This window comes from Enhydra lutris, unplaced genomic scaffold (assembly GCF_002288905.1).
Source record: "Enhydra lutris kenyoni isolate GAN:26980312 unplaced genomic scaffold, ASM228890v2 scaffoldscaffold69, whole genome shotgun sequence".
Lineage (NCBI taxonomy): Eukaryota > Metazoa > Chordata > Mammalia > Carnivora > Mustelidae > Enhydra > Enhydra lutris.
In genome coordinates this window covers 3,800,189-3,813,883 of record NW_019154153.1, presented here as the reverse complement: position 1 = coordinate 3,813,883, position 13,695 = coordinate 3,800,189, and the positions used below count along the sequence as shown (strand labels likewise).

The window sequence follows — 13,695 nt, the reverse complement described above, 5'->3', positions numbered from 1 at the left end:
TTTCTTTTTTGCTCTTGAGTTTTAGGAGTTCCTTATATATTTTGGTTATAAGCCCCTTATTATCAGATAGGTGATTTGCAAATATTTTCTCCCATTTTTTGGTTCCTGTTCCATTTTGTTGATTGTTTCTTTTGCCGTAGCAAAAGCTTTTTATTTTGACATAGTCCCACTTGTTTATTTTTGCTTTGCTTATACTTTTGATGTCATAGCGAAAGAAATCACTGTGAAGACCAATGTCCTAAATCTTTTTTCCATGTGTTTTCTTCTAGGAGTTTTAGGCCTCACATTTAAGTCTTTAATCCCTTTTGAGTTAGTTTTTGTAAGTGGTGTAGGATAGGGATTGCGTTTCATTCTTTTTTTTTTTTTTTAAAGATTTTATTTATTTGATAGAGATCACAAGTAGTCAGAGAGGCAGGCAGAGAGAGAGAGAGAGAGAGAAGAGGAAGCAGGCTCCCCGCTGAGCAGAGAGCCCAGTGCGGGGCTCGATCCCAGGACCCTGAGATCATGACCTGAGCTGAAGGCAGAGGCTTTAACCCACTGAGCCACCCAGGCGCCCCGCATTTCATTCTTTTGCATGTGACTCTTCTGTTTCTTCAGCACATACTGAAGAGACGGTCTTTTCCTCATTGAGTATTCTTGGCTCCCTTGTCAAATACTACTTTACTGTATATGCATGGGTTTATTTCTGGGTTCTGTTCCACGAGTCTTATGTGTCCATTTTTATGCCAGTACCTTCCTGCCTTGATTACTCTACTGTTTTTATGCCAGTACTGTACTCTTGATAACATACTGTTGAAAATCAGAACGTGTGATGCCTCCAGCTTTGTTCTTCTTTCTCAAGATTGCTTTGGCTATTTGGGGTCTTTTGTGGTTCCATATGATTTTTAGGATCTTTGTTTTCGTATGTCTGTTAAAAATATTGCTGGACTCTCGATATGGGATGGCACTGAATCTATAAATGGATTTCAGTAGTGTGGACATTTCGGCGCATGAATTCTTCTGACCTGCAAACATGGGCCATTCTGTCGTTCGTGTCTTCTTCAGGTTCTTTCATCAAAGACTTGTAGCTGTGAGTGTGTAAGTGTTCACCTCCTGAGTATCTTATTGCCTTTGATGCCATCGTAAACTAGACTGTTTTCTTTATTTCTATCTCAGATAGTTTATTGTTAGCATGCAGAAATGAAATTGATTTTTGTGTGTTGATTTTGTACCTTGCAACTTCACTGAATTTGCTAATTAGTCCTAACAGTTTTTTGGTGCGATCTTCAGGCTTTTCCTGTGTGTGATCATGTCATTTGCTAACAGGTAGTTTTACTTCTTCCTTCCCAGTTTGGATGCTTTTTCTTCCTTTTTCTTGGCTGATGGGCCTGGCTAGGACTTCCACTGTGTTGCAGAGAAGAGTTAAAAGGAAGCACCTTCATCTTAGTCTTGTCTTAGTGGGAAAGCTTTCATTGCTGAGTACAGTGTTAGCTGTGGGCTCGTCACGGATAGCCTTTGTCGAGGTACGTTCCTTCTGTACCTCCTATGGCAAAGTTTTTATCATGAATGGGTGTTGGATTTTGTCATTTGTTTTTTCTGTGTTACTGAGATGATCAGGTGACTTTTGTCTATCATTCTGTTGACTGATGTTTCACATTTACTGATCTGCATATGTTGAGCCATTCTTGTCTTTCAGGCAGGAGCCCCACTTGATCCTGGGGCCTGATCCTTTTCGTGTGCTATTGAACTCAGTTTGCTAACATTTTGCTGGGAGTGTTTGCATCTGTCTTTATCGGGGATATAGTAGCTTGTACATCTTATGTAGTGTCATTATGTGGCTTTGGTATTGGGGTAATACTGGCCCCATAAAATGAGTTTGGGAGTGTTCCTTCTCTTCTATGTTTTGGAAGAGCTGGAGAAGGGTTGGCATCATTTCTTTAAATATCGAAATCCTCATCAGTCTGGCCAGTGAAATTATCTGGCCCTGGGCTTTTCTTTGTTGATGCTAGAGGCTTGCCCTTAAGCACAGATTTCAGGACTTGGATTAGAACCAAAACTTCTGACCCTGGCCAGGGCTGAGATGGTCAGACCTCTTTAGGCATCCCACCTGGGGGAGGTAGGACGTGCTCCGCAAACCCTTTGCCTCCTGCCTCCAAGATTACTTGCCCGATCCTGTACTTCTCCTCGAGAGCCCCGCCCTCGGGATAAGAGAAAGGACTTGAATGGAGTTTGTGAATATTAGAGTAACAAAGTGCTACTACCCAGGGCCTGGGCCTGAGCCATTAATCCTGCGGATTAACTCCTGCAGCTTCATGCCTTGGTATTTGGAGAGGGAGGAGGAGCCGAGCCTCTCTGAGAACACAACCAATTGTTTTTTCTTTTAAGATTTTATTTATTGGGGCACCTGGGTGGCTCAGTCGTTAAGCGTCTGCCTTTGGCTCAGGTCATGATCCCAGGGTCCTGGGTTTGAGTTCTGTATTGGGCTCCCTGCTCAGCAGGAAGCCTGCTTCTCCTTCTCCGACTCCCCCTGCTTGTGTTCCCTCTCTTGCTGTGTTTCCGTCTGTCAAATAAATAAAATCTTAAAAAAAAAAAAAAAGATTTTTATTTATTTATTTGACAGAGTGAGTGAGAGTGAGAGCACAGGCAGGGGGAGCAGCAGAGGGATAGGGAAAAGCAGACTCCCCGCTGAGCAGGGAGCCTGAGGTGGGGGCTCAATTCCAAGACCCTGGAATCATGACCCAAGCCGAAGGCAGACATTTAACTGACTGAGCCACCCAGGTGCCCCAACCGGTTCTGAACATAAAATTTCTGCTCTTCCTTTCTTCACACATCCTGCTTCTTACCTGGATCCTATTGAGTTTGCTCACCTTGTGCTATGTGATTTAAATCAAGGCCTGTCAGACAAAGGGTTCTGAACAATTATTTATTGACCAGAAAAGCAACCCTATAAATAACTCCTTTTCTAATTGCCCAAGGGAATTAGCATTTCTGCTTTAAAAAAAAAAAAAAAAATTCCCAGGTGAACAAGAAGAATCCCAGTGATGGCCCTGTAGGGGGAGTGTGTCTGTAAAAGATTTTGTTTGGTGGGGGGGAGCCTAGACTAATAATGTCAGCTAACCATTCCGCCTTGTAATGCAAACTTGACCTCCCTCCCAGTCCCTCAGTGCATGTGGGCTCTTCCTTCATTGCTGGGAGGGGTGAGGTGCCAAGGAGAGAAGAGGTTTGTCTGGTTCTGGGCAGCAGCATCTTTTTTCAGTCAGCTGTGGCTTCCCTCAGGAAATGTACTTGGAGTTCCTGCCGTGTGCCGAGGCCGGGGTGAGTCCCCTGGCCCTCTCAGAAGCAAGACACCCCAGAGTCTTGCCTGCAGACATGAGTCTAGAGAGGCGGACGGACCCAGAATAAGTGCTTTTGAAGGAGATGGGTGTTGCAAAGAACAGTGCAGGGGGCCACAGCAGTGTGGCGTGGGGCTGGCCGAGCCTCTCGGGGAGGTGGAGGACGGCAGCCGTGTTTATGTGGGCATCTCAAGGTTGACACAGTTGGCTAGGTAAAAGAGGAAGTGAGGGGCGAGTGCCTGCCAGGCAGAGAGAACAGCATGTCCAAGGCTGCGAGGGGGTGAAGAGGAGCACAGTTCTGCGGGGACTGAGAGAACTCTAGTTTGCTGGAGGTGTGGACAGTAAGGACGGAGTAGCCTTTGATGATGGACAGAGTCGGACAGTGAATGTAGGTTTTGGGAATACTGTGCCCCTTTCTCCTTTCCCTCGTGAGTGCCGGTGGGGGGGAGGATCAGGCTGGTATTAGCTCGGTGCATCTCTCTGACCCAATGGGCAAGCAAGCAGGCACTTGCTTTGGTGGAATTTTGTTGCTGGGATGTGTCTTGTCTGTCTCTGGCTCAGAGCTCAGCCTCAGCTCTGCTGGCCTCCAATGACAGGGACCGAATCTGGCTTAGGTCCAGGGCTCATTGTGGGCATGCAGTAGGTGCTCACTCAAGTGTGTCTTCAGGTGGCCTGAGTTCTCTGAGTTTCTGTGTTCTTTTCTCTCTCAGAGTGGACGAGGACGAGGATGACCCAGAGGAAGAACATGTAACTAAGGTAAGACATTGTGTCCTGGGTATTCTGGGATTGGTCCTGAGTCCAGGGCTCTGTGTCTGCCCCCCTGGCTGCTTCTCGCTCTGTCATCAACAAAGAGCCTCTAGTCTCCTGACTCTGGGGCTCCCCAGACCCAGACCTCGGTGTTGGGGTGCTCACTTGGCAGGCCCATGGACCGGTGGTGTCTGTCTGGAGGTGCTAGGGGGTGAGGGCAGGCCTGAGCAAGAGTGCCCTGCCCTTTGGTTCCCTCTTCTCTTGTCTGTGTTTCCGTTGGCACGGAGCGCTGGGAGGTATGTAGGGTTCAGACATTTGTCATGTTTTAAAACATTTGGTGTCATTTGTGTAAGACTTTGGTTTTCTCTGTTAAAAGTAGATATTTTCTCCCTATTTCTCTTCTCTTCTTGCTCTTAGTCTTGGAGGAGCATAGAGCATAGCTCAGCTTCCCTTGTCCTACTGCAAGCCTGGCCCCCCAGCCTTTTGGGAGGAGTGTGTGGGCAGCCCACCCCCGACACGCTCGCCAGAATCTGTTTTTTCCCCCTGGGGAACCACAGCTCAGGGAGGCAGCCTCTCCTGAGATGACCAAGCCCGTGAAGTGGCCGGATTCATGGCTGAGCAGGACTGATGGAGGAGCTCCATGTTGTGGGTGTTCTTGTAAACTTCTGGAGCTGAGGTGGGGAGGTTGGGACTGCCTGGGCCCCAAGTTAGCTGAGATCTGCTGTGGGACAGAGTCCCGTTGTTTTAGGTTTGTGTGTTTGTGGCCACTATCCCCAGTCCCTCAGCCTACTGGGCCGTGCATTCCTTGATGTGCAGAGAATGGAGATCTTGTAGTCTCGTTTCTGAAATCCCCTGCTCCTCCTTGGAGCAGATTTACTACTGCAGTCGGACACACTCCCAGCTGGCTCAGTTTGTGCACGAGGTACAGAGGAGCCCCTTTGGCAAGGACACCCGGCTCGTCTCCCTCGGCTCTCGGCAGGTACATGGAGGCATTGCGTCTTGGCCTGGGTGCCATCCCGCTCCCTTTCCTGGGCCTTCATCTTCCTCTTCCAGGCATGGAAGGATGGTGGGCCCAGGCCCAGGGCATGCCGTGCGGTGGGAGGATCGGCCTCTTCTGGTTCCTGGCAGGGCGCTGGGCAGGCCCCAGAGGGTTGCTGTACATCATGTCGTGACTGCTGTGGCTCTCTCTTTGCCCTCTGTCTTCTAGAACCTTTGTATAAATGATGACGTGAAAACCCTGGGTTCTGCGCAGCTCATCAATGACCGCTGCGTGGAGATGCAGAGAAGCAAACACGGTAGCCCCCAGCACTAGAGCCGTGCACGGACCCTGGGGTGGTCGTGTAGCCTGGGGCAGTACTGAGAAGTGGTGGGGAGTGGGCTGGAAGTGGACCCGGGACGCAGGAGATAGTGTCTTAAGTGGCAGTGACAGTGGAGTGGGCAGCTGGGTCCTTCCTTAAGGTCGTCTCCTTGGGAAAGGCATTTTGCTTTTTGGGTCAGTGTCTAGTCCAGAAACCTGGCTCTGAGATGATTTTATTGGCTTTTTCTAGAGAACACAAAGTTAAATGCCCAAATGGTGAGACCTTCCTAAATAGTAGTGGGAAGGGTCATGGAATTGGGTCTTGACATTTTAGACCCAGTGCTGGCCCCGTGGACAGGTGTCATTCCTTGTGCCTCTGCCCCCTCAGAGAGGAACAGAGCTGAGGAAGAGAAGCCCAAGAGGAGAAGGCAGGAGCACCGGGCCGCATGCCCCTTCTATAGCTACGAGCAGCTGCAGCTCCTCCGAGACCAGGTCCTGGTGGGGGTGAAGGACATTGAGCAGTTGGTGGCACTGGGGAAGGAGGCTCGGGCCTGTCCCTATTACGGGAGCCGGTTTGCCATTCCAGCAGCCCAGGTAAAGACCTTGGAGGGTTGGACAGTAACTCTTGGCTCCAACTGTGGCCTCTGCCACAAGGGGTTTCCTCATTCCTCTTAATTCGGGAGGATGTCCCTGGCTGTGGGTGGACTGACCACACAGCACCCAGGTGACCTGTCACCCCCTCTGTGCCAGTGCGTGGGAGTCGGGGTGTCCTGTGGCTGTGGGTTGCAGGAACAGATGGCCTTACTGGGGACAGCAGATAAGAACTGGGAAGGGTGTGCAGTCCTAAAGAAACCAGAGTCCAGGGGCACAGAGCAGCAGGAAGCTGAGAAGATACAGTCAGGGCGCTGCGGAACAGAAATGTGTTTCCAAACGGCCTTTCACACCAACCGTGCTGACATAGGCACCTGCCTGTCGGTGTGGGAGAAGGCTGTCTTTCGACTTGCCATGTTGAGGCTCATCTTTACTCTGCCCATTTGGATGGGCATTTGGATCTGCCCATTTGACAGATCCAAAATATTGTTATTTGGTATGGTTTACTGTCTTCTTGCCACTGTTTAATTCGAGTGACTTTTGGAAATAGAGTTTCATTTGTGGAGAATTCCATACAAGCAGGAAAAGATTAGGTAGCTTTTCAGAGATACAGGGAACAATGTTAGTAATGATTTTACAGCAGTTAAATGCTTGTTAGTATACTACTCTGAACTGTGTTGCATGGGTGCTCAGAGGGAAATTCTAGAACCTTCCCAGCCCCCACCATTGTTGCATGCTTTCCTGGGGTCGGTCTGCTATGTCACAAGATCAGTGCCATAGATACGTGTGTGCAAATATAAGGTGCCCTGAGATTTCCATGATCTTGACTTTTTGAGACACCTGTCACCTCATTTTTGCTTTGTAGTATCCCACAGAAAAAGCAAAGGCAGGTATTATCCATATGTACACATGAGGACACAGGCCCAGAAAGGCTAAGTGATTTACCTGTTTTCTCACAGCAGGTGGGTAATGGTGCCAAATTAAAGCTGGGCCTTAAGTTACCAGTTTTCTGGAGTTTCACTTTATCAATATTCTTTTAACTGGGAAATCGGTCTCACGAGTAGCACCAAAAAATTTACAGAGTTCTTATTTTTGTTGCCCCGACCTCTGGCCCTTGGCTGTCATTTGAGATAGAGTTTATTAAGTCCATTTTGCCCATGAAGAAACTAAGGTTTAGAAAGTTTGAGTGGCTTTCCCAAGTCATGCAGCTAAGAAGTCACAGCCCTGGGACCAGAGCGTAGGGCTACCTTCTAGTACACCAGGGGTGTTCACTGTGTTTTGAGGAACTTCGGGTGCCTCAGAGGTATGGATAAGGCTGGGCAGGGGTTCCACACTCCTCTCTGCTCCCCCTCTCCCCACCCCCACTCTTGGTTCAGTCAGAATCAGATTGGCTAAAACCATTTGCACCAGGCACTTAGAGTAGGCGGGGAACACTTGCCAAAGCAAGGAGTATCCCCCCACCCCCGACCTCCCCCCAACACTGCTCAGGCGGCCGCCCCTCCCCGCAGCTCGTGGTGCTGCCCTACCAGATGCTGCTGCACGCGGCCACCCGCCAGGCTGCGGGCATCCGGCTGCAGGGCCAGGTGGTGCTCATCGACGAGGCGCACAACCTGATCGACACCATCACGGGCATCCACAGTGCAGAGGTCAGCGGTTCCCAGGTGGGTCGGCCTCTCCCGTCTTGGGCCAGGGCCTGCCATGGGGCAGAGGGATGTGGAGGGACGTGGATCATTTCTCTAAGCCCTGGAATTGGTCTGGAGGTGGCTTGGGAGAGGGTGCCTTGAGTCGGGGCAGTGGCCTCGTCGGGGGCTAACTGGATTTCCAGCAGATAGTAGAACTATGGGGACCCAGCTAAGGGGAAGTGGCTCGTGTCCTTGCTCTTCACTGTCCTAGGTCAGTCATCCTGAGTCCCTCCAGCCCAGATGCTAATATCCGGTTCTCTGTAAGCCAGGATGATAGGGCAAAGGAAGCAGGGGTCCTCACGTAGTTCGGCATTGTTAGCCTTGCTTTGAGGGATGCTCAGGGTTTCTGAGGGCCACTGTTGATTACCTCTTCTGTGCTGTGGCCCGTGTGCAGTATCATGAATTTTCACACTGCCTCCACGTGGGCTGGTGTTCCTAGTTAACACTGAGAACTCTGAGATTCGGGGGGTTTAAGCAGTGTGCCGAAAGTCACACAGCTCAGGAGTTTGGAGCTGGGACTTGACCACTGGTTTCTGACCCTGAAGCCCACATGGTATTCCCACCCCCCCCCCTTTTTTTTTAATTTTATTAGCACGTGTGCATGAGTGGGGGTGGCGATGGGGTGGGAGGGGCAGAGGGAGTGGGAGAAGCAGGCTCCCTGCTGAGCGGGGAGCCTGATGCCAGACTCAACCCCAGGACCCTGAGATTGTGACCTGAGTGAGGTTAAACACTTAACTGACTGAGCCACCCACATGCCTCCCACCACTTCTACTGACCAAAGCCAGGGTTGACCTTAGGCCAGGGTGTAATGGCTGCCTCGAACCACTTCTCTGCTTAGTGGAAAATACATCTTTGCCCAACATAGTAAAAACTAACAGGGAGATTCATTACCTGAAAGAGTTAGTTAGCCTCTTGCTTTTTTACTGACCTAAAGTGGATACTGCAGCAGAACCTTCCTTCCTTCATCTCTCAGCTCCCAGCAGCCTCAAGGCCTTTGGTCTCTACCCAGGCCCACTCCCTTTACCGCTTCCTATGTGACGTGGTGGCATTTTCTAGGCATAATCTAAGATAGAGCCTGGCCTGCCCTCACGTCCATTCTCTGTTCTCTCCAGCTCTGCCAGGCCCATTCCCAGTTGCTCCAGTATATGGAACGATATGGGTAAGACACTGCCTCCTGAGGGGGAAAGGAAAATCCTGCTCAGTCTCAGAGAAAGCACTGGGGTCTCCACCTCTGGCCTGGGCCCAGCGCCAGGGAGACCAGCGCACTGTTCCCCTTCTGTTCACGATGGTGTGTATCCCACAAAGGCCTAGAATGCTTGGGACGCCACAGCTGGCTACAAAGGCCTTGGGCCACGGCGAGCCTTCTTTTCTGGGGGTGTATTTGTTGCTCGTGGTCTGCTCTGGAAGACACTAGACAGAAAGGCCTCAGTTTGAGGCACTTGGAAGTTGCTTGTGGAGTACTACCACTTGATGTCCATTGGTGTCTCCTCAGGAAGCGTCTGAAGGCCAAGAACTTGATGTACATCAAACAGATCCTGTATCTGTTGGAGAAGTTTGTGACTGTGTTGGGTGGTAAGGAGCACCGTGCCCTCCCTAACCCCTGGCCTGCTACGCTTGTGTGGTCCATTCCCTGGATGCTAGTCAGGACACCTGGGTTTTCTGCATCCCCAAGAATTATCTTGGCCATTGATGGAGAAGATTCTTCTCTCTTACAGCTTAGTTGAATTGTCTAGCCTTAGATCCTTTTTTAGATTCCTAGTTTATTTCCCCCTGTTCTGAGTCCTTTTTATTTTGCCAGACCCTACTCCCCAGGTAGTAATAACAGCGTAGTATAATGGGACCACGTGAAGTCACTTTGGAGCATACCTTTGAGGAAAGCACGGAACACAGGCGAGCTCACCCTTGTGGACAGCTGAGTAAACTAGAGCTCAGAGCAGGGGTGTGAACTGTCTCTGCTTTGTGAACCTAATGGCGGGACTCTTGTGGCTCCAGGTCCATGTGGCTCTCAACGATTCTGTGTCACCTGCCCTTTCTTGTGTTGCATGGCTGTCCATCTGAAGGCTTGCATACAAGCTGAGTTCCAGGAAGCCAGGGGACCATTTTGCTGGAGGGATTTTGCCCAGCGCTGGTGCTCTTCCCTTCCATCTCTACTTTGCCCCTGGGCAGCTCCTTGGGACTGCATAAAGTAGGGTGGTCACTTGGTCCCAGCCTCCGTGAAGGAGGTGTGAAAAGAATGAAATCCACAAGGCTTTGGGCTCCATGTGCAAACACGGGTCAGATTTTGAGGCTACCTAGAGTCTCCTGTCCTCTCAGCGGTTTTTTTGGGTGCTTATACATGGCAGAAAAATCTGTTCAATTATGAATGCTCTTATTTAAGGAGTACAGCGTTCAGTGTGACAAGCTGGCGGTTAGAGAGTCACCATCCTGACCAGCTTGAATTCTCTATTTTAGGGAACATTAAGCAAAATCCCAACACACAAAGCCTTTCACAGACAGGTAAGAGGACTGCCTTCAGAGGCCCAGAGCTGCTCTGAGCCGGTTCTGAGCTCACCTCTGGGACCTCGGTCTTCCCATCTTCCAAGGAAGGATTCCAAGGCCCTTTGTTTTACCCCTAAGGGACAGAGCTGAAGACCATCAATGATTTCCTCTTTGAGAGCCAGATCGACAACATCAACTTGTTCAAGGTAGAGATTTTCATCCTTTTGTGTCCAATTTGCTTATATTTATTACCATCTGTGAGCAGAACACTGTGTGAAGACGAAGGAATAAAAAGTAAATTCCTAATGTCCTCAAGCAGTCTAGAAGTCTGAGGATCTACAGCATAGGTGTTTGTAATCACTTACCCCTGAAAGCATTGCATCAGCAAGAAAAAAGTAATCTCTAATCCAGGGTTGAAGGGTCCTAGGGACTAGGGAGAAAAGGTGCCTTTCATTGTCCCAAATAAGCACAAACAGAAATTCCCAGGTCCTTTGCCTTGTTCCATCTTTCTTCCGGCACAGTCTCTGCCCTGGGCCTTTAGTCCGAGCAGGAGGTTAACTTGGGAGCATGATCCTGCTTTTGGGCTGAGGTGGCTGCGAACTGCCTCCCCTCCGCCCCCTCAGGCCTTGGACTTGTGTGTAGCCGCTGGTGGTAGCTCGCTCCGGGCCTGCTATGCAGGATCCCACGACCATCGCTCGACTCACGACTCAGGGATTCTAAGTTACTGACAATACAGAGCACTTACTGCGTTCACAGCAGCGCACCAGGTTTTGTGACTCCAGGGTAGGATGTACCATCACCGCTCAGAAGCAGAGGGACCCTAGGCTGGGAGAGGTCACCCCAGGAGGGATAGGCATAGGTCACACACAAGTGAGCAGATGGTACCTGGCATGTTAGCCCCCCTGCCTGGACTCCAGACCCTTTGCTTTCCTTCCAGCCTTCCCATTTGTCTTCACACACCCCCAACTTAACCCATTTTGGTCCCCGTCACTGCCATCACCCCATCAGACAGGCTGGCGATCTAGCCCTTTTTGACTCCTTTCTTCTCCTTTTGGGTCCTGCATCTAAATGGTCACCAGCTCCCAGAGCCAGAAATAGCTCTTGAACTTCTGGAGCCTTTCCATTCCCATGGCTGCCACATCAGGAGAGGCTCTTTTCCTCTTGCCTTCTCCCTCTCTCCCTACTTGCACTCCCTCTCCCTTCTGCTCTCTTTCCCACACTATGTTCTAGTGGAGCTTCGCTGAAAGATAGCACCCTTTTTAGAAATCTTCAAAGGCTTCAACTCGCTGTCGTCTTTTCCAGGCTACACATAGTGTACGCACCAGACACGCCTGAACAAACCCAAGCTTTACCTCCTTCGCGCCTTTGCTCCTGTAGGTTTTTTAAAACTTCATCTTTCAAGGTTCAGCTTAGGTGCTGTCACATTGAAGGAGATCAGGGGACCTTTCTAGAGGGTTGGAGTCGTGTACACATGTGTGAGGGGACTGCCTGCACGAGGCTTCCACCGTGCTGTGTGGGGGCGTCAGGAAAGGCGTGACCTCAGAGGAAGGTGACCCGCTTGGCCAACAAGGAGGCTGTGGGCTCCTGGGGCCAGGGGAGGACGAGCAGGGAGTCCCGCTTCCCTGGGGTTTGGGAAGCTGGTGGTTTCTTTTTTCCAGCGAATGGTGGCCAGATCCCTGCAGTAGGCTTGCTTTCACAGGTGCGGCGCTACTGTGAGAGGAGCATGATCAGCAGAAAGGTGTGCCTTCCCCTTCCTGGCAGTGCCCCAGTGCTTTCCCCTGCCTTTCAGAGTCCCCTCTGCTCCCTTCCTGTAGCACAGCTCGCCGGGTGGGGGTGGGGGCGCTGGAGGCTTCATGGCAGGTGGGGTTAGGGGGCAAGTTGCAGGCTGTCTGGTGTGCGGCGGAACTTCCCTCCAGCCAGGGCTCCCACTGCTGCACCCTCATTCCTCCCTGTGTTCTCTTACTCCGTCCCAGCTCTTCGGCTTCACAGAAAGGTACGGCACAGTCCTCACACCCTCCAGGGAACAGCCCAGACTGGCTGGGTTCCAGCACTTCCTGCAGACCCTGCAGCCCACAGTGGCTGAGAGTGAGTTAGGAGGTGGGAGACCGGGCTGTACGTGGGGGACAGGAATGTCCATCCCTCACGTCTGGATTCCACTCTTGCGGAGAATGGCTTTAGGCTTGCCGCAGGGGGCCCTCCCACCCACCGCCTCTGTGGTCACAGACCCTCTTCCTTCTGCTCTGTACAGCTCCTGTGGGCCCTGTGGAGGAGGGCGAGGCCAGGCTGCCACGGCCAGCTTCCCCGCTGATGCACATCGAATCCTTCCTAGCAGCCCTCACCACTGCCAACCAGGATGGCAGGGTCATCCTGAGCCGCCAAGGTAATTCCAAGGAGGAGCCGGCATGGGCCGCCAAGCCAGAGCATGGAGAGACTCGTGGCGCCTCCTGGGCGAGGATCAGGAAGCAGGGTGCTGGTGACTGGTCTGCTGGCCTGTGGTGAGGGGGGTGTGAGGCACTAGGACAGTGGCGCACCTTGGGCCAGGCTGTGAGGGAGGCCATGTGGCCTGGTGGTTGTGGCTAGGTGGGTTGAATCTTGATTCCCTCACCTCCAAGCTTTGTTTCATTGTCTCTCTGAAGATCAATGTACAAGGGTAGGTGATCGAGCTCTCTACCACAGGGTTGGCCTGGAGATTAAATGGGACCTCATCAAAGAGGAAAGTGGTATCCCTGTGGTTCCTGCGTAGACATGACCGTAGACATGACCATGCTCCCTTCTGCCTCAGACTCACGAAAGTCTTTGTTGGGCTTGCAGCCCGCCCCCCTGCCCCACAGAGCTGTCTGTCTTTTTTTCAGGAAGTCTTTGTCAGAGTAGCCTCAAATTCTTGCTCCTGAATCCAGCCGTACACTTTGCCCAGGTGGTGAAGGAATGCCGGGCCGTGGTCATCGCGGGGGGCACTATGCAGCCGGTAAGGGAACCAGAGCCCGCCTCTTGTGCCCCAGGTGCTGGGATGGGACAGCTGCACTGTCAGGCCTCTTCCTGTTCAGTGGGCCCCCAAACCAGAAGGGGGTCAGCTTGAGCAGGCTGAGCAGCGCCCACCAGGTGGCATTGCTGTACTGTCTCAGGCCTGGGCCTTTAGCCTGGGGCCAGGGGTAGGCGAGGGTGTAAGGGCACTGCTGCCCAATTGGTGCTTCTGGAGCCACAGGACCACATTTCTTCCAGAGACAGCTGTTCTGGAATCGCAGGCCCCCATCCAGATGGTGGTGCCTTAATGCCATGCCTTTCTTAGACCCACCAGGGATACCACCTTCCCTCTCTTAAAAATTCACAGACACACACACACACACACACACACACACACAGAGGAAAGTATTATGCTTTCATTGTAGAAAGCAGAGACCAGCAAAAGCAGGGAAAAAAATAAGATTTTAATTCCACCACCAAAAGATTTGTTTTAGTGTATATCATTATAGTAGTCTTTATGTGTAATTTTTACAAATATACATACGTTTTAAAAACAAAAATCTCCATCTCTACATGCTGTTGCTACGATTTGGATTTTTCAGCCGGCAACAGAATGTCATAAACATTG

General features: G+C 51.1%; 1 protein-coding gene across 2 annotated transcripts in view; it reads left to right on the top strand.

Annotated features, from left to right (window-relative positions):
* Positions 1 to 13,695, top strand: part of LOC111159753 (DEAD/H-box helicase 11) — a 35,055-nt gene that overhangs the window by 16,040 nt on the left and 5,320 nt on the right. Inside the window, exons 7-19 of one of the 2 annotated variants that reach the window (XM_022522336.1) lie at positions 4,022 to 4,067; positions 4,930 to 5,037; positions 5,266 to 5,353; positions 5,744 to 5,949; positions 7,455 to 7,607; positions 8,741 to 8,787; positions 9,121 to 9,200; positions 10,080 to 10,124; positions 10,245 to 10,312; positions 11,806 to 11,844; positions 12,080 to 12,191; positions 12,355 to 12,486; positions 12,959 to 13,071. In XM_022522336.1, the coding sequence (XP_022378044.1) occupies positions 4,022 to 4,067; positions 4,930 to 5,037; positions 5,266 to 5,353; positions 5,744 to 5,949; positions 7,455 to 7,607; positions 8,741 to 8,787; positions 9,121 to 9,200; positions 10,080 to 10,124; positions 10,245 to 10,312; positions 11,806 to 11,844; positions 12,080 to 12,191; positions 12,355 to 12,486; positions 12,959 to 13,071 (1,237 nt within the window). Of the gene's footprint in view, positions 1 to 4,021; positions 4,068 to 4,929; positions 5,038 to 5,265; positions 5,357 to 5,743; positions 5,950 to 7,454; positions 7,608 to 8,740; positions 8,788 to 9,120; positions 9,201 to 10,079; positions 10,125 to 10,244; positions 10,313 to 11,805; positions 11,845 to 12,079; positions 12,192 to 12,354; positions 12,487 to 12,958; positions 13,072 to 13,695 lie in introns of both variants that reach the window. The other variant, XM_022522337.1, reaches the window with a different exon arrangement.